General features: G+C 36.7%; 1 protein-coding gene across 1 annotated transcript; it reads left to right on the forward strand.

The window, feature by feature from the left end:
* Positions 1 to 4,269: 4,269 nt before the first annotated feature.
* LOC119046634 (olfactory receptor 5W2) lies at positions 4,270 to 5,208 on the forward strand. Its single transcript, XM_037141764.2, has one exon. The coding sequence runs from the start codon at positions 4,270 to 4,272 to the stop codon at positions 5,206 to 5,208; it is 939 nt and encodes a 312-aa protein (XP_036997659.2).
* The last annotated feature ends 14,954 nt before the right edge of the window (positions 5,209 to 20,162 follow it).

The raw sequence follows: 20,162 nt of genomic DNA on the forward strand, positions 1-20,162 counted from the left end.
TTTCTGTTGCCCAGATCAGTGGCACTCAGTTTGTTGCCTGTTGTCTGCAATGTGAAAGGTTTCCAGTTTGATTCCCAATCAGGACACAGGGCTGAGTTGCAGGTTCAGTCTCCTGTCGGGACATGTACAAGAGGCAACCAACTGCTATATCCCTCTTACAACATGTTTCCCTTTTTCTCACTCCTGACCCGTCTCTCTAGAAACAAATCAATAAAATATATTAAGAAAAGGATATCCTCAAGTGGAGGGCTTTGGTAATTCTGGTAGTATTCTATCTATTGTTCTGGTCCTGGTTACTAGGGTATTCATTTTTAAATTCATTTTGCTATATACTTATCATTTAAGTATTTTCATGTACATTACGTATCAAAAAATTTCTCCAAACAGAAAATCAATGTATGAACCATTAGGTGTTAAGAAACTTCAGAATTTTATTACTGTAAAATGCTTATTTTCAGTCTGCCTTGTCTACAATAAAGTTCAGTATATTCTTGTAAAATAATGGAGCAAATTTTATGGAATATTTCTTTGAAAAATGTTTCTCTTTGGTTATATGTAATTAGTGTATTTTTAAGCAAAGATATCTTACTCAAACTATGGACACATTCTTTTTTTTATTGTTGTTCAAGTACAGTTGTCTTCATTTTCAACCCACAACTCCCTCCTGGCCTACCCATCCCTGCCTCCAGCAGTGGAATTGCCAAGTCAAAAGTCAGTTTCATTTTTAGTTTTCTGAGGAAATTCCATAGTGTTTTCCACAGTGGCTGCACCAGTCTGTATTCCCACCAACAGTGCACTAGGTTTTTTTTTTCTCCGCAACCTCTCCAGCACTTGTTTGCTGATTTGTTTATGATGACCATTTTGACCAGTGTGGAGTGGTATCTCATTGTGGTTTAAATTTTCATCTCTCTAATGGCTAGCATCCTTTCATGTGTTTCTTGGCCCTCTGTATATCCTCTTTGGATGATTATCTGTTCAGGTCCTTTGCCCATTTTTTAATTGGGTTCTTGTCTTCTTCAAGTGGAGTCTCATGAATTCTTTATATATTTTGGAAATCAAACCCTTATCCAAGGTATCATTTGCAAATGTATCTTCCCATACATTTGTTTCTCTTTCACTTTGCTGGTGTTTTCTTTAGCTGTGCAGAAGCTTTTTACTTTAAGTTCCATTTGTTTATTCTTTCTTTTATGTCTCTTGGTCTAGGGGAGATATAGGTGAAAATATTGCTGCCTGAAATATTTGAGATTTTCCTGCCTATGTTCTCCTCAAGGACTTTTATGATGTTACCACTTCTAATATTGTTTCCAGGAACAAGGGGATTAGTGAAGCTCATTTCCTTTGGTGCCATTACCAAGCATAAACTCCCAGAAATGGAATTGCTTGGTAATAAAGCAGATTCTTTTTAATTTTTTTAGTTAACTCCATACTGCTTCCTAGGTGGCTGCACCAATCCGCAAGCTCACCAACAGTGCATGAGAAATCTCTCGTCCCCATACCAAAAAATACAAATGGCTGTAAGAAAATAGTACAAACAAGTATATGCTAACACATTTGGATAATCAGGAGGAAATAGATAAATACCTTGAAACATACCATCTTTCAAAACAGAATCAGGAAGAATCAGAGAATCTGAATAGACAGATTACAACTAGGGAAATTGAAGCAATTATCAAAAAAACTTTCAACAAACAAAAGTCCTGGACCAAATGGCTTCACAGGTGAATTTTACCAAACGTTAAAAAAACTTATTCTGAGCAACTTTTATTAATTTAATAAAACTCCCTAAAAGACTTTATTTATTACCTCTAGGTTTCCATTTCTGTATCAAATAAGGTGTTTATTAAAAACAACTCAGGATGTACATATCATAACATATATGATAATATATGGTGATTATTACACAACATAAAACATCTCACTCTGGTAAAAAGGCCAAAATTGACTTTATTAACAGTCAAATTCATATGCTTTAAAGGCCTTTACTTAGAATTTAATTTAAAGAAGAACCTAGCTATGATAAATTATGTATGTTTAATTGTACTCACATCAAAATTGTATGGTCTGAAGATTCTCTATAAACATAGAGGCCATTAGCAAAAAGAGAATGAATAAATTAATGTAGAAAAGACTGCATTGACATTATTCATAATACCTATTTGCATATAAGCTATTTTTATTCTGATATAATTATTTGACTATTAAACATCCCATAATAGACAACAAAATGTAGTTTTCCCTAAACACTATGATTATAGTCAGTATTTTTTGTATTTACAAAAATCTTTCTTTTGTGAAAATGTTTAATGTGAGAGTGTTTGTATATGTATGTCTTTTGCACGTAACATGAGTGGTTGTCTTTGTAAATTATGAGATGGAAACAATACACCTGTATAAGATTTGGAGAGCTAGACATAAAGATCCCTCAATACACTCATTTTACTATTGCTAAGTACAATACTAGGCAATAAGGTAGGGAGGGTCAAAAGCAACACTTTAATAAGGTCCATGCCATAATCACCCAGCCTATAGGGAATAACAGATGATAGAACATCTTATTATACCTGTCACTGGTTCCTGAGAGACCAGCACCCAGGTCCACACACAGCCATGGTGATATAAGCCAGATGACTGAGAGGACAGTGCTGAACCCTCTGGCAGACAGAAAGCGGGCAAGAAGGAAATCTGTGATCTGAAACAGGCAGATTTTATTGTGCTTTTCTCATTTCTATTTTAGATTTCTTTAGTTTTTCTATCTTTACTTGACAGAAAGCATATTATAAAAGTAATGGAGAAAAAGAAATATTATACAAACATTTACTTGCTTTTATCGATCTCATTGTTTTAAAGACATTCATAAATGGCAAGGAAGAATAAAATGTGAGTATTATTTATGAAGGTGTTTGGACATTTTTTGTTTTTACTCTCTTACCTGTACTTTTACATATTTTATAAATATTTTCAGTTTGAAATGAAGTTTTTTAAAAAAATATCTCTACAAGCACAGATAATTAGATGAGTTCAGACCAAAAGTTTTGGAGACCTGCATATGGATCACTACATCATTATTCAGATGTAATTTTTTATTTATTCTACATTCTGCATCATCTTCTCATATTCCCACAGAATAGAAGGGGTCACATATTGTATTATATATGATATGTCTACCTTGGGTAAAATACAACAGCAGAACAAAGAATTTAATTGACCTTCCAAGGACCAACTCTTTTTAACCAAATAAAGGAAGATTTCAGGGACTCTCAAGAAGAAGGGGATCAAGAACACAGTCAAGCAATTTTATAATTTCTAGGGAATTGGGATGGAGAACAGTTCAGCTATAAATCTCTCTGAGGTTATGGGACCATGGACACGTGATGAGGAAATTACTTTGTATCTTGCATATTTGATTTTTTGATGAATAGATTAAGTGAACTCTAGCAGATTAGAGTAGAGGGTGTCACACAGTAATCACCACTTGCCTCTGGGTCACTTGTTCTACCAGGATGCCTACTATCAGGTCCCAACACAGTTCCCCCAAGCAGTGCTGTCAGAGGGGGCATGGTTAGCCCTACATGTTCTAGTGGGTGCACTCTAACATCATCCACAGGGACCCCACCAACTTCTTCTCTAGTCAACCCTCCCTGCTCTGGGAGTCCTGGATCACAGACTATCTTTATCCCTTGTTGACTGAGGCTGGATAGGAGCAGGGGATAATAGGGAGGTGGGGACATGGTACATCAAGAAACAAGCCAGGGATCTGCCAGCTTTACAGTATTGGGTATTGAGGGGAAAATCAAGAAATACATTTGTTATCAGCATATCTCACTTCACTATGCTTCTTTATTGCAGAATATAACAACACATACATTGCATCAAGAAAAGAAACAACCTTCTAATTACATATGGGTTATCTAAACCAAATCATTCTAAGAACAATATGACAACTCTGAGGACATCAATTTCATTATCTATAAAATGGGAAAATACTACATAAGTTGGTATGGAAATAAAATGATTTAATTTGGATCAAAGTGTACTACATATTATATATAGTATGATACAAATGTAAGGTGTTTATTATCATATTATGAATTTATGTTAAATTGGAAATTTTGCAGTCAGATTACATAAAGAGGATGTGCATTGTTAAGCTCTTTTTCTAACTACTGACAAATAGAAAGAACCAGCAGTGTAACTGCTTAGACACTCAGATGATTTTTCCCTCCTCTTGCATTTCCTTCCTCCACAACCAGAGATTTCCAGACATGATTCATGGCTGCTGAGAATTGCACTGTGTTTACTGACTTCATACTCTTAGGACTCTCTGGCAGGCAGGATGTGCAGCAGGGGCTCTTTGTGCTCTTCCTGCTGGTTTATGGCATCACTGTGATTGCCAACCTAGGCATGATCCTGCTGATCAACATGGACCCCCAACTCCACACGCCCATGTATTATTTCCTGAGCAATTTGTCTTTCTGTGATGTCTGCTACTCCTCCTCTGTCTCTCCCAAGATGCTGGCTGATTTCTTATCTGAGCAAAAGAGGATCCCATATACCTTATGTATTGTTCAGATGTTCTTTTTTGGTATCTTCGCGGCTGTGGAATGTGTCATGCTGTCTGTCATGGCATATGACCGCTATGTGGCCATTTGTAATCCACTTCTGTATACAGTTACCATGTCCAGGAGAGTGTGCATCCAGCTCGTGGCCACTGCTTATATCGCAGGTTTTATGGATGTGACAATCTTCATGTCTTGCACTTTCCCATTATCATTCTGCAATTCCAATATCATCAATCACTTTTTCTGTGACATCCTACCCTTACTTGCTCTTTCTGCTTCAGATACAACCACCAGTGAAATAGCATTGACTGTTTCCTGTAGTTGTGTTGTGGGGTCCAGCGTCATCACTGTCCTCCTCTCCTACAGCTACATCATAACTACCATCCTTCGCATGAAGTCAGCTGAGGGCAGATACAAAGCCTTCTCTACCTGTGCCTCCCACCTAACTGCTGTGGCTATATTTTATGGGACAATTCTCTTCATGTATTTCCGACCCAACTCGAGTTACTCCATGGACACAGACAAAGTGGCCTCTGTTTTCTACACAGTTGTCATCCCCATGCTGAACCCACTGATCTACAGTTTGAGGAATAAGGATGTGAAAGGTGCCCTGAAAAAAGCCGTTGTCACTAACTTAAGTTCTAAGTGAAAAACTGTTCACCAAAAATATTTATTTAGAATTGTTGAGAATTAAAATGTAGGGGCTTTGACACAGTTTTCTGTAGTCTCACATGTACAATGCTGAATATTTTTTTATTCATCTTTGTGCCTGAAGTGAATGCAGAGAATAGTCATCATTAATCTTGATCTCTTCAAACTAAAGCCAGGTAATCGGTTTACTCTTAGTTTTGTGAAGAGGGTCTTTGTGTATTTCTCTGCTGTAGTCATGGATATATGCCCCACATAGATATGGGCGTAGTACCACCCCCTCCACACTTAAAGCTCCTTTTTTAAAACAATGATTTTAATAAAATTCTCTTCCCCTAACTCAAAGTTCTTTAAATGTAAGGTCCTTGTTTTTCTTAATAATAATTTCTAGTTTGTTATTTACAATGCTCATTTTCAGGATGCCATTCAAAAACATTTATTGAATGGATGAAGGTATGTATCCTATAAGACTGACATAAAAATATCCTTTGTCAATGAAAAAGGGGAAAAAACTTACTTTGTTTTATCTTATTCTAGCATGTTTATTTTACACAGAATCGACTTGTACTTCTCCTTTGCCCAAGGCTGAGTAAGTGTCACGGACACAAATCATGTGATGTAGACCACTTCTCAGATCCTCTATTTCTGATCACTCTACCCCAGGGGTCAGCTGGATCAGCAGTTCTAGATTTCCTGTGGTGTAGTGACATGTAGCCATTGCAATGTCGTATCCCAATATATTCTGCATGTGGTTATCCTGGTGTAAACAAACCTACTTGGTTGCCAGTGTATAAAAGTATAGCATATATAGTTATGTACAGCGCATACTATTTGATAATGATACTAAATGACCATGCTATGAGTTTATGTATTTGCTATTCTATTTATTGTGATTTAGAGTATGCTCTTTCTGCCTTTAGAAAAAGGGTGCTGTAAAACAATGTACCCTGTTACACTGACAACAGTCTCACACATCTTGTGTTAACCACATCTCTTGATTGCATCATTTTATATTGTGCGTGATATAATCCTATTTCTTTTGCAAATTTATTGTAACCAAAGTGTACAAAGATTGTAAAGTCTACATAGTGTACAATCATGCCCCAAGCCTTCACATTCACTCACCACTCAAGCACTGACTCACCTAAAGTGACTCCTAGTCCTGCAAGCCCCATTTATAGCAACTGTTCTAACAGGTGTACTATATTTTATCTTTTATACTGATTCTGACTGTACCCTTTCTATGTGTAGATATGTTTAGGTATGCAAATACTTACCCTTGTGTTATAATTACCTACAGCAATCAGCACAGCAACAAACTGTACAACTTTGTAGCCTTGGAGCAACAGGCAGTACCATACATCCAAGGTGTGTAGCAGGCTCTATCGCCCAGGTGTACGTAAGTGCTCACACACCTGTGATGTTCACACAATAATGAGATTACCTGAAAATGCATTTCTCAGAATATATCCTCATCATTGTATGACATGTGACTGTAGTAGTTTCTTAGATACAATAAAGTTCAGCATGTTTTTTTATGAACTTTAGATGGTGAAACATTCATAAAAAATTCAGAAAAAAATGATCTATTATGTTACTAAAATTTTTGTTTTTGTTATAAACCAAAGATATCTTATTCAACCCTTGAGCACTTCTAACATTGTTTCCAAGAGTAGGAAAACTTAGTAAACTTGGTGTACCAATATCATGCTCTGAACTTATTCATAATGGCTCATGACAGGCCATACCGTTATTTTCTTTTCTTTTTAAATTTTATTTAGTTATTTTTCAAATACAGTTTTCTGTCTATTTCTCCCATCCCAGCCTACCCTGCCCTGTGCTTTTCACCTCCCTCCCATTTCCACCCCCCTTAGTTCTCATCCCTGTGTCCTTCATAATTGTTCCTCCAAATCCTTCCCCCTTTTTTCCCCCTAAATTCCCTCCTCTCTCCCCTCTGCTCACTGTCCCCTTGTTCTCTATTTCAGTGTCTTTGTTTTTTTTTTTATTCTGTTTGCTTCTTTGGTTTGTTGTTTAGCTTCCTTTAAAGGTGAGATCGTATGGTATTTGTCTTTCAACGCCTGGCTTATTTCACTCAGCATAATGCTTTCCAGTTCCATCCATGTTGTTGCAAAGGGTAGTAGCTCCTTCTTTCTCTCTGCTGCATAGAATTCCATTGTGTATATGTACCACAATTTTTTGATCCATTCATTTACTGATGGGCACCTAGGTTGCTTCCACCTCTTGGCTACTGTAAATTGTGCTGCTATGAACATTGGGGTGCATAGGTTCTTTTGGATTGGTGTTTTAGGGTTCTTAGGATATAGTCCCAGCAATGGAATTGCTGGGTCAAAAGGCAGGTGAATTTTTATTTTTCTGAGAGAATTCCATACTGTTTTCCATAATGGTTGTTCCAGTCTTCAAACTCACCAAGAGTGAACTAGGGTCCCCTTTTCCCCATCACCTCTCCAGCATTTGTTGTTTGTTGCTTTGTTTATGATAGCCATTCTGACAGGTGTAAAGTGATATCTCATTGTGGTTTTAATAGGCATCTCTCTGATAGCTAGTGATATTGAGCATCTCTTCATGTGTCTCTGGATGTTTTGTATGTCCTCCTGAGAAAAGTGTCTGTTCAAGTCCTTTTCCCATTTTTTAATTTGGTTATTTGTCTTCTTAGAGTGGAGTCGTGTAAGTTATTTGTATATTTGGAGATTAAACCTTTGTCTGAGATATCATGGGCAAATATCCTTTCCCATACAATTGGTTGTCTTTTTAATTTAATACTGTTTTCTTTAGCCACGCAGAAGCTTTCTGCTTCTTCTTCACTGAGTTTTGGAAGATTATATTTTTCTATAAATTTGTCCATTTCCCCTAGGTTTTCAAATTTCTTGGCATACAGTTCTTCATAGTAATTTCTTACAACCCTTTCTATTTCTGTGATATCAGTTGTAATCTCTCCTCTTTCATTTCTGATTGTTTTTATTTGGGTCCTCTCTCTTCTTTCTTTGAAGAGCCTACTTCATGGCTTGTGTATTTTGTTTATTTCTTCAAAAAACCAACTTCTGGATTCATTGATCCTTAGAATTGTGCTTTTAATCTCTATGTCATTTAATTCTGCCATGATATTGGTTATTTCCTTCCTTCTACTTGCTCTGGGCTGTCTTTGTTGTTGTTTCTTGAGTTCTTGTAGGCATGTTTGATTGAAATGTTCCTATCTTTCTTAGATAGGCCTGTATTACTATGAACTTTCCTCTCAGGATTGCCTTGGCTGTGTCCCATAAGATTTGGGTTGTTGTGAGTTCATTTTCATTTGTTTCAAGAAACTTTATGATATCTTCCCTAATTTCATTCTTGACCCATTCGTTGTTTAATGGCATGCCATTCAATTTCCATGATTTTGGTCATTTTGGGTTTTTTCCCTTGGGGTTGGTTTCCAATTTCAGTCCCTTGTGGTCAGAGAAAATGCTTGGTATGATTTCAATTTTCTTGAATTGGTTGAGGCTCATTTTGTGTCCTATCATGTGGTCTATCTCTGAAAATATTCAATGTACATTTGAAAAAATGTGTATTTAGCTTTTTTGGGATGAAGGGCTCTCTATATATATCAGTTAAGTCCATTTTATCTAGGGTGTTGTTCAATGCCACAATATCTTTGTTGATATTTGTTTGGAAGATCTGTTCACTTTTGACAGTGGGGTGTTAAAATCCCCTACTATAATTGTGTTGCTGTCAATATCTTTCTTGAAGTCCTCTAAGATTTTCCTTATATATTTTGGTGCTCCTATGTTGGGTAGATATATATTTATGATGTTAATGTCTTCTTGGTGGATTCTTCCCTTGAGTGTTATGAAGTGACCTTCTTGGTCTTTCTTAATGACCTTCTTTTTGAAGTGTATTTTGTCTGATATGAGAATTGCTACCCTGGCTTTTTTTCTTGTCTGTTTGCTTGGAAAATTTATTTTCAGACCTTCACTTTTAGTTTATGTAAGTCTTTTGTCCTGAGGTGGGTCTTTTGTAGGCAGCAAATGTGTGGGTCTGCTTTCCATTCAGCTATGCTATGTCTTTTGATTGAAGCATTTATTCCATTTACGTTTAAGGTTATTGTTGATAGGTACATATTCATTGCCATTTTTGTACCTGTGTTCCTCTCTTTTTCTTTCTTTTCATTCTTTCCTTAAAGCAGTCCTTTTAGCTTCTCTTGCAGAGCTGATGTGGTGTAGGCATATTCCTTTAGACATATTTTGTCTTGGAAACTCTTTATTTGGCCTTCTATCTTAGTTGAAAGCCTTGCTGGATAAGGTAGCCTTGGTTGCAGGCCACTGGTCCTCATTACTTGGAATATTTCTTGCCATTCTCTTCTTGCTTGGAGCATTTCCATTCAGAAGTCAGCAGCTAACCTTATTTGGGATCCCTTGTATGTGACTTCCTTTCTCTCCCTTGTTGCCTTTAAGATTCTCTCTTTGTCTTGGAATTTTGCCATTTTAATGATGATGTGTCTTGAAGTGGGCCTCCTTGAGTTCATCTTGACTGGGACTCTCTGTGATTCCTGTATTTGTGTGACTTTTTCTCTCATCAGATTAGGAAAGTTTTCCGTCATTACTTTTTCAGATAGGTTTTCTATCCCTTGTCCTTCTTCTTCTCCTTCTGGTATCCCTATTATTCAGATATTATTACGTTTCTTAATATCTTGCATTTCTCTTAATCCCTCTTCATTCTTTCTGAGCCTCTTTTCATTTTCTTGCTCTTTCTGGGAGTTTTTTCTACTTTGTCCTCCAACTCACTGATCCAATCTTCTGCTTCATTGATCCTGCTTTTGATTCCTTCTACTGTGCTCTTCAGTTCAGAAATTGTGTTCTTCATTTCCTCTTGGCCCTTGCTGATAGTTTCTATTTCCTTTTTCAAGTTGATATAGTTTGCAGTGAGTTCATAGTGGCTCCACTGTAGTTTCTGGTAGCTCATTGTGAGCTCTTTGAACTTCCTGATAACCAGTGCTTTGAATTCAGTATGTTATAGTTGACTTGCCTCTATTTCATCTAACATTTTTTCTGAGGCTTCTTCCTTTCCTTTCATTTGGGGATTATTTCTTTGTCTTCCCATTGTTTGTGAGACTCTTCTTGTTAGCCTCAGCTTCTTAAATCAATCTTTTCTGACTCCCTGAGTTTATGATGTGAACTTCTGTGGTAGAATACCTGTGAGATTCAGTGGTGCCCTATCCTTTCGGTATCCTGGTATTATCCGCTTCCACCTACTCCTTTTTTTTTTCTTTTTTGTGATCAGTTGGAGGGGGAGGCAAATGGTTTATGACAGCAGGAGAGTATTTTATGATATTTACAGTCACAGCCAGTAGAGAAGAGATAGATCTTTAGGCTATACATAGGGTTAACCATAATCTTCAACACAACTTGCCACTTTTAAGAGAGGATGGACAAAACATAAGTCTCTTGTTGGGGAGGGAAGGCTTGTGAGTTAGATCTACAAGCAGTGAGGTTGAGGGAAGTCAGATTTTGAGGTAATGTGAGCGCAAAGGATAGTAAATAGGTGTAGTGTGTGAGCAAATAGAGTTAATCACTCCAGTAATAGAATTCAGGAAACTGTGAAGTGGACTAACATCTCAGGAGATGTGTTGTGAAGTATTTACAGTTGTATAGAACAGCTATTATTTACAATAATATTAGAGCAACAATTTTATGACAGACTCTGTGTGATCTGGAGAACCTGAATAGGGGGTATGGAACTTTGTGTAGTGTGCTAAAGGAAAACAAGTGGCTTGAAGTATAGAAAATTAGCAATCCACTGTGGAGGAGAGAACAGGGGAAACCTGTCAAATGATACAATATACCCATCCAAGGCTAAGAAGCCTATACAGAAAGAGGAGGAATACAAAGATACTATTAAAATATAAAAGAAGCAAGAATAATGGGAACAAGTATAAAGGACACATGGACAAAAACTAAGGTGGTGGGGGAAAATGGGAGGGAGGTGGGGAGCACTGGGGGGGTGGGCAGGGTTGGGAGTATAAGACAAAACTGTACTTGAACAATAATTAAATAAATCTAAATAAATAAAAAAGAAGTGATAATAATAAGGTAATTATACAAATATGCAGCAACTTGTGGCTTCTATGCTATAGCAAAGTGAAATTTGTCTCTCTTTCTCTACTGTTGGGATGCCAACTCTTTGGGTCCCACTCTGGTCTTTTCATGGTTCCCAGTTGTTTGTGTCCCTTGTAGGTAAAAGAAAACAAAGCAACAACAACAACAACAAAAAAGGCAGGAGAAGGGAGCAAAAAGTGATAAGTTTGGAAAGAAAGGAAGAAAGAATAAAACAGGAAAAGAGAAAGGAAAGTATTGAAAAGTATTGAAAAGAGAAAAAAGTATTGAAAGATAGAACAATAATAAAATTTAAAAGATATGACTACTAAAAAAAATTACTAAAAAAATTTAAAAACACCAAAAAAACATCTCTTGTTGGTCTCAAACTGTCCAAACCAGTTTTTCTGGTTGCAGCAGGCTGAGGGTCGATTGGTGTGGTCTTTCTTTGAGTGCTCTCCCAAGAGCTAGCCTGGCACCTCTCCCCAGCACTCCACAAAGAAGATCTGGGTTCTTTTCAGAGCACTTTCCCTGGGGGTTCTCTCCATGGGCTGGGGTGCGGGCACGTGCAGGCCAGCCAGGTGATCTGGCAGGGTCTTTCCCAGTTCTGTGTGGGAACTCAAGGGCTTCCCCCACCCTCTGGATCACTGCCAGGCTGAGTGGGGAGCAAGCCAAGCTGCTGTTGCAGGAGAATCCTTCAGTTTACTTTCCAAAAGAATTTCTCCAGAAAGCCTGCCTCTCAGCCCAGCCTAATCCTCAACCATACTGGTGACTACAATGTGCCTCTCAATTCTCCCAGGCTGGCCACCACAGAGTTCATGGTTGAACACAGCCCGAGGCCACCAACTGCTGCTGCCACTGCTCTTGTCTTTACTCAAGTCCCTGAGACCCCACTGACCTGCAGCTATCTCCTTACTGTCTGGTCCTTTAGTGTCCGTCACAATCTCTGGCCTCTTATTTTCATAACTGCTGGGGAACTGTTGGCTGTTTGCGCTGTTCCTCCTTAGATCTGCCAGAATTTTCTCCCATGTATAAGGAAAATGGAATCCACTCTGTCCTACTCCTATCATCCCCCTGAAAGCAAGTATGTCTTCATCCACATTTCATGGTACCATATGACATTACATCCTGGTGCTATGTGTGGGAACCACATATCATGTTACCATAATAAAATGATGTGAACATTTCTTATTAATTACCCTTTTCTATAATATTACAGAATTCCCTAAATTCCCACAAGTACAGTGACTAAAGTCACAACAGATTCCCTTCAAAAATTAGGAAGGAGATAAATTTCTGGTCAGAAAACTAATAATAGTTAACACTTCTTGGCCCCTTGTTTTATGTTAAAACCTATTCAAATAATATGCCATAATAACTCATTGAATCATTATGATAACCAATGAAAAGAACAATCTTTTTTTCAATGTCTGTCTTATAAAGGGGATGGAGGAGGCGCACACACACTGAATTTGAACTTGGATAAAGTCAAAGTACATGACAGAAAAAGACCCTGTGCTGCTCTGGGCTTTTTCCCACACTTGTGACTGTATGAGGAAGAAAAGAGATAGCCAGCTAGTGCTGAGGCTGCGTTTTCCTCATACCTGCCCAGGCCAGAAGCTATCAAATGGGGCCTCTTCAATGATATGTTCTAGGAGTGCTCTTCTCCTGACTATCTAATGTCAATGTAGGCCACAGTTTCCACTAGTCTATGTGTGTCACTCAGTTTACATATAAACTTTACAAGGTATATATGGTCAAAAATATTTCAAATATATCAACTTTTATACTTTAAAATACCATATACCAGACCCAACATAGCAGAGGAGTAAATGTAAGCTACAAGAACCTCTGCCTAGGGACAGTCTGCAATTAGAGCTAAATTGTAGAGAAACCATTCTGAATAACAAACTGAACACTAGCGGGAGAAACGACTTACAAGCACAGACAGATCGAAAAAAGCAATTCATCACAACATGACTTGTAGGGAGGGCAGAAAGATGCAAGAGAGCTACCTGAGCTCCTACAGGTGGCAGCTGAAGTTCTGGAGCTATATTTCAGCAGTGGGGGGTTCCTCCTGAGAAGTGTGGTGCCCAAACCTCAATCTGGACACCCCAGACTACAATAGCAAGGCCAGGAAAGAAATACAGATAATACCCAGCTGTGAAAAGCATCAGTGCTTCTGTCAGGGTGAGATGGATGGAGATACAGAGAGTCTCTTAAAAGGCCAATGCACAAAATTCCATTTGCAACCAAATACTGTGGGCTCTGGTACAGTGAGGGCAGAGTGGACTAAAGACATGAAAGGAGAGTAGAGGGCTGGTGGCTCTGAAGAGAGAACTGAAAGAATAGCCACCATGGTACCTGTATTGAGTCCTTCCCCATACTGTAGGTTCCATATTTCTTGGGCAGAGGACTCCCTTCCAAATGGCATCAGCCTGAATGGAAGCAACAGTCCTTTCTACAGAAATTGCTCTGCCCTCGCTGTAGAGCTTAGGCCAGCCTTCTGAGTATAGCTTAAGGCTATATTACTGATTAAGTTTAACAACTAGGGCAGATCTCTGGGAGTTCTGACAATTTAGCTGACCACCCTCCCCCCCCACTCCAGTGCTAAGACAAGCGGACCTTGGTCCACAGCCTGGTTCTTACTGCACATAGACAGACTAAGCCAAGGGAGCCACATGCTATAGATCACTAATAGCTCCAAAAAGTTTGCCCAGGAACAGTTACAAGAGACATCTGAAAAAGTCTGCACCAGCATTTTGAAGATCTACTTAATGCATAGAAACAAACACAAAGAGAGCTGTGAAAGGGGCTTTATCTTTGGAAAGGCAAAGAAACAGGCTCCAAATGAAAGAACAAGAGAATTCTCCACAAGAAGTAGATGAAATGAAAACAAACAATTTATCAGATAGAGAGCTTAGAGTAAGGATTAGAAGGATATTCAACAGCATGAAAAATGACATAAAACAATAAAAAAGGATCAGTCAAATATAAAGAATGCAATATCCAAAATAAATAAGACATTGGAAGAAATAAACAGTAGATTACATGAAACAGAGTATTGAATCAGTGATTTACAAGACAAGGTAGGAAAAAAATACCCAAGCAGAGAAGCAAAATAAAAAGTAATTTAAAAAATATATAAAGAGAATCTAACAAACATTTAGTACAACATAATGCACAACAAAGTCTACATCATGGGGATAGCAAAAGGAGAATAGAGTGAGCAAGCGATTGAGAACCTATTTGAAGAAATAATGACCCACAACTACCCTAATCTGGTGAAGGAAAAAGACATACAAGTCCAGAAAGCTCAAAGAGTCCCAAACAGCTGGACACAAAGAGGCCTACATCAAGACACATAATTAAAATATCAAGACATAAAGACAAGGAGAGAATCCTCAAAGCCACAAGAGAAAAGCGGGTAGTTCCATACAAAGGAGGTCCAACTAGCTTGTCATCTGTTTCTCAACAGAAACATTTCAGGCCAGAAGTGAGTGGCAAGAAATATTCAAGGTGATGAAAAGCAAGGATCTACAGCCAAGGCTACTTTACCAAGGCTATCATTTAAAATAAAAAGAGAAATAAGGAGCCTCCCAGACAAGAGAAAACTAAAGAAATTTTTAATGTCAACCCAGTACTGCAACAAAGGTCAAAAGGCATTCTTAAGAAGTAGAAGAAAAAAGTAAAGGAAAAAAAACACCGAAAAACTGTCTAATAATAAAATGGCACAAAATATGTATCTATCGATAATCACATTATACCCTGGCTGGTGTGGCTTAGTGGATTGAGTGCTGGCCTGAGATCTAATGAGTCTCTGGTTTGATTCCCAGTCAGGGTATATGCCTGAGTTACAGGCCACATGCCTGGGTTACAGGCCAGGTATTCAGTAGAGAGTACAAGAAAGGCAACCACACATGGATGTTTCTCTCCCTCTCTCTCTTTCTCCCTCCCTTTCCCACTGTCTAAAAATAAATTAATTAAATCTTTAAAAAAATCACCTTAAGTGTAAATGGTTTCAAAGCTGCAACCAAAAGACAGAAAATGGTAACTAAATGAATAAAAAATCAAAACCCATTTATGTTGCTTTCAAAATACCCAAATCAAATCAAAAGATAAACACAGACTAAAAGTCAAGGATTGGAAAAAGGTACTTCATGAAACAGAAAGGTAAAAAGAAGCTGAGTAGGAATCTGTATCTGACAAAATATACTTTAAATCCAAGAAGGACACTGCATAATGATAAAGGGAACAACCCAACAAGAGTATATAACTCTAGTAAACATTTACACACCTAATGTAGGAGCAACTAAATGTGTAAAGCAAATCTTCATGGACAGAGAGGGAGAGACAGACAGACAGAAATACAGGCATAGTCAGGGATTTTAACACCCCATATATTTCAATGGATACATCTTCCTGAAAGAAAATCAATAGGAAGACAATGGTCTTAAACCACACACTAGATCAAATGGGTTTAATTGATATCTTCAGAGCATTTCACCCAAAAGCAGCAAATATACATACTTTTCTAATGCACATGGAACATTTTCTAGGATAGACCACATGTTAGGACACAAAACAAATCTCAATAAATCTAAGAAGTTTGAAATCATATCAAGCATCTTCTCTGACCACAATGCTAACTGCTATGAAATTAGAAATCAGTCTCAAGAACAACACCAAAAGATATGAGAACTAAATAACATGGTATTAAACAATGAATGGGTAAACAGTGAGATCAAGGAAGAAATCAGAAGATACCTCAAAAGTAATGGAAATGAGAATACACAATCCAAAAATCGGTCAGACACAAGGAAAGCAATACTAAGAGGGAAATTCATAGCAATACAGGCCTACATCAAAAAAAAGGGAGAAAAAAAAATAACAGGCTCATATAAACAATCTCACTTCACTCTTAAAGAAACTTGAAAAAGAACAACAAATAAAACTTAAAGTTAATAGAATGAAGGAAATAATAAAGATCAGAGCAGAAATAAATGAAATCATGTCTTTAAAAATGATAAAAAATATCAATGAATCCAAAAGCTGGTTCTTTGAAAAGATAAGTAAGATTCACAAAACTTTAACCAGATTCATCAAGAAAAAAAGAACACCCAAATAAATAAAATCAGAAATAAAAGAGGAGAACTAACAACCGACACCAAAGAAATACAAAGAATTGTAAGAAAATATTATGAGCAATATCATTATATGCCACCAAACTGGACAACCTACACAAAATGGATGAATTTATCAAAACATACAGTCTTCCAAAACTAAATCAAGAAGAATCAGAGGATCCGAATAGATGGATTACACCTAGTGAAACTGAAGCAATAAAAAAACTCCCAACAAACACAGACCTGGATCAGATGGATTCATAGGTGAAATTTACCAATTGCCCTGACATCTAATGTCTCCTTCTCAAACTATATAAAAAAAATTCAAGAGGGGTAAGGTTCCCAAGTTCATTTTTGATGACAGCATTATCCTAATTTCAAAACAAGAAAAGACACTACAAAGAAAGGAAATTACAGGCCAATACCCTGATGAACATACATGCTAAACTCTTCAACAAAATATTGGCAAATCAAATACAACAATGCATCAAGTAGATCATACATCATGATCAAGTGGGATTTGTTCTGGGAATGCAACATTGGTGTGAAACTCACAAGTCAATAAATGCAATTCATCAGATAAAATGAAGGATAAAGACCACATGATCATATCAATAGAGACAGAAAAAGCATTTGATAAAATACAGTGCCCACTTATGATAAAGACTTGCAGCAAAGTGGGGTTAGAGGGAAGACACCTAAATATAATAAAGGCCATATATGACAAACTCACTACCAACATCTCATGCTCAATGGGCAAATACAAGATTTCCATTAAGATCAGGAACAAAACAAGAATTTCTGCTTTTACCTCTCTTTTTCAACATAGTACTAAAGGTCTTAGCCGCAGCATCAGACAAAAAGAAATTAAAGGCGTCCACATTGGGAAAGAAGTAAAACTGTCTTTATTTGCAAATGACATGATACTGTGCATTGAGAACCCAAAAACATCACCAAGAAGCTACTAGAACTGACAAATGAATTCGGCATAGTAGCAGGACATAAAATTAACATTCAAAAGTCACTTTATATGTCAATCAAAAACCAACAGAAAGGAAAATTAAGTCTATAGTAATCAAAACTGCATGGTACTAGCATAAAAGCAATCACATAGATCAATGAAACAGAATAGACAGCCCAGAAATAAAAATATGAATTTGTAGTTAATTAATATTTGACAGAGGAAGCAACCACATACAATGGGCTAAAGATAGTATATTCAGTAATGTACTACCTTTATTATTTGAGAAATAATAAAGATAAAGTTGTTGAGAAAACTGGACAGATACATGCACAGAAATGAAACTAGACCACCTTCTTACACTACACATAAGAATAAATTCAAAACAGATCAAAGACTTAAATGTTAGACCCAAAATCATAAGAATCATTGAAGAAAATGTATGTGTGTGTGAATAAAATTAGTTTTACTACAAATCCAGATGACTGACTGACTTATTAATTTATCTATCTACCTATCTATCATCTATAATCAGTACTGAGAATGGACACCTTCCATTGTATTGTGATTTGGAGAAAGGCACTCATTCTGTAATCATCAAGTATGATGCCAGGAGCAGGTTTGGTAGGTGAAAGTCATTTTCTCTCTTTCTCTTTGTTGGAAATTTTTATCCTGAATGGGATTTGGATTGTGTCAGATACCTTTTCTATATCTACTGAGGTAGCCATTTCTTTTTTATGTTCTATTCCATATGAGATGTGTTACATTATATGTGGTGTGTTACATAAACTGCTTTTCATCTGTTAAACTCCCCTTGCTTTCCTGAGACAGATCTCCTTGATTATGCTTTATTATCCTTTATGTACTATTGGATTTATTCTGCTAATATTTTGCTGAAAATTCTTACCTACAACTGTAAGAGATTTTATGTTGGGTTGTCTTTCCTTCTATTTCATTAAGTGGGCAATTCATTCTTTTTTTAAGATTTTATTTACTTATTTTTAGAGAGAGAGGAAGGGAGGGAGAAAGAGAGGGAGAGAGAGAGAAACATCAGTGTGTGGTTGCCACTCACATGGCCCACACTGAGGACCTGGCCTGCAATCCAGCCATGTGCCCTGACTGGGAATCTAACCAGCGACCCTCTGGTTCACAGCCCACACTCAATCCACTGAGCTACAACAGCCAGGGCCTATTTCTTTATGAATTTGGCATCAGGGTACTACTTGCTAAATAAAAGGAGTTGGAAAGTGATCTCCTCCTTTGCTTTTTATAAGAATTAATCAATGATTTGTGTAATTTCTTATATAGAAGTTAAGTGAAAATAACTAGTAAAGTCATCCTTGTCCGGATATTGATAGAGGGAAAAATATTTTAGTTACAAACCCAGTTTATTTCCTTGTTATATGTCAATGGAGATTTTTCTATTTCTTCTATATAGGTTTTGGGTAATTTTAGCTATTTAGGAATTTATTCTCATCACCTAAGTTGACTAATTTCTTGGCATAAGTTGTTTATAATATTTATTACAGTCACTTTAATTTTTGAAAGGTCAACCTCCCTCTGGATCATGTTAATTTATATCTTATCTCATTTTGTCACTCTAATTCTAGATAAATTGTTGTCCATTTTATTGATCTTTTCAAAATCAAAATTCATTGATTTTCTATCATTGAAAAAATCTATTGTTTTATCTTTGGATTATTGAGTTATACTCTAGTCTTTATTATATCCTTCCTTTTATTTGTTTTCATTTGTTTGTTTGCTTCTTTTAGTTCATTTTTTCCTAATCTCTAAATATGGAATTTAAGCTTTGAGTTTTGAGATATTTCTTTCCTTTTAAAGTTCTAACTAGCCCTCTTTTAAAATGTTGTACATTGTGTTTTAATTTGCATTAATTCAAAATATTCTATAATTCCTCTTCTGTTTCTCAAAAAAATTTTTTATTCTTAACTGGGGATATTTTTTACTATTATTAGTTTTTAGAGAAAAAGAGAGAGAAACAATGATGTGAGAGGGAAACATCAATCAGTTGCCCCCCACACATACCCTTAATGGGGATCTCAAACCCACCAATTTTTGGTGTACTGGATGATGTTCCAACCAACTGAACCACCCAGCCAGGGCATGTATTACTCTTTTTGACCTTGGGCTTTTTAGAAGCGTGTTGTTTAATTTTAAATTTCTGTCTATATTCTAGATACAAATCCTTTATCAGAAATGTGCTTACATTTTTCCATTTAGATTCATTGTTCTAAAGTAGGCAGATTTAAATCTACTCCCACCAAACTAAACGAACAAGCAGGGGATTCTTGACAATGCATAAAAATTTTTTATTGTCACAACTACAAGGTAGTGCTGGGGCATCCAGGATGTAGAGGCCGTGGATACTGCTAAACAGCCTAAAATGCACAGGATAGTACCTCACAAACTCAAGCCTAGCGCCTTCTAACATTACTAAAGATATAAAGAGAGAAGCTTCATGGAATGAGCAAACATAATGTAGAAATTGACATGAACATAATGAAAGCACAAATAAATTATGAATGGTGCATATAAATCAGGACTGAGTGAAGAAATATGGTTCAGACACAGAGAGGAAGTATGAAAAAAGCTCATTTCATCAGGAGCAAAAGCACAACAAAGAGTATAAATGGAGGATAAAAGTCCACCTATAAGGCACAGCAAGCATTTGACCCACACGTTGTAAAATAAGCCCGATGATAAGAAAATATAAAATATAGAAATGGTCAAAGTTAGAAATGTTGACAGTGATAACAATGGT

The sequence above is a fragment of the Artibeus jamaicensis genome, unplaced genomic scaffold (assembly GCF_021234435.1).
Source record: "Artibeus jamaicensis isolate MK-2021 breed Jamaican fruit bat unplaced genomic scaffold, CSHL_Jam_final scaffold_614, whole genome shotgun sequence".
Taxonomy (NCBI): domain Eukaryota; kingdom Metazoa; phylum Chordata; class Mammalia; order Chiroptera; family Phyllostomidae; genus Artibeus; species Artibeus jamaicensis.

Coding starts and splice junctions, on each gene's coding strand:
- LOC119046634 (XM_037141764.2), top strand. CDS start 4,270: ATGGCTGCTGAGAATTGCACTGTGTTTACTGACTTCATACTCTTAGGA.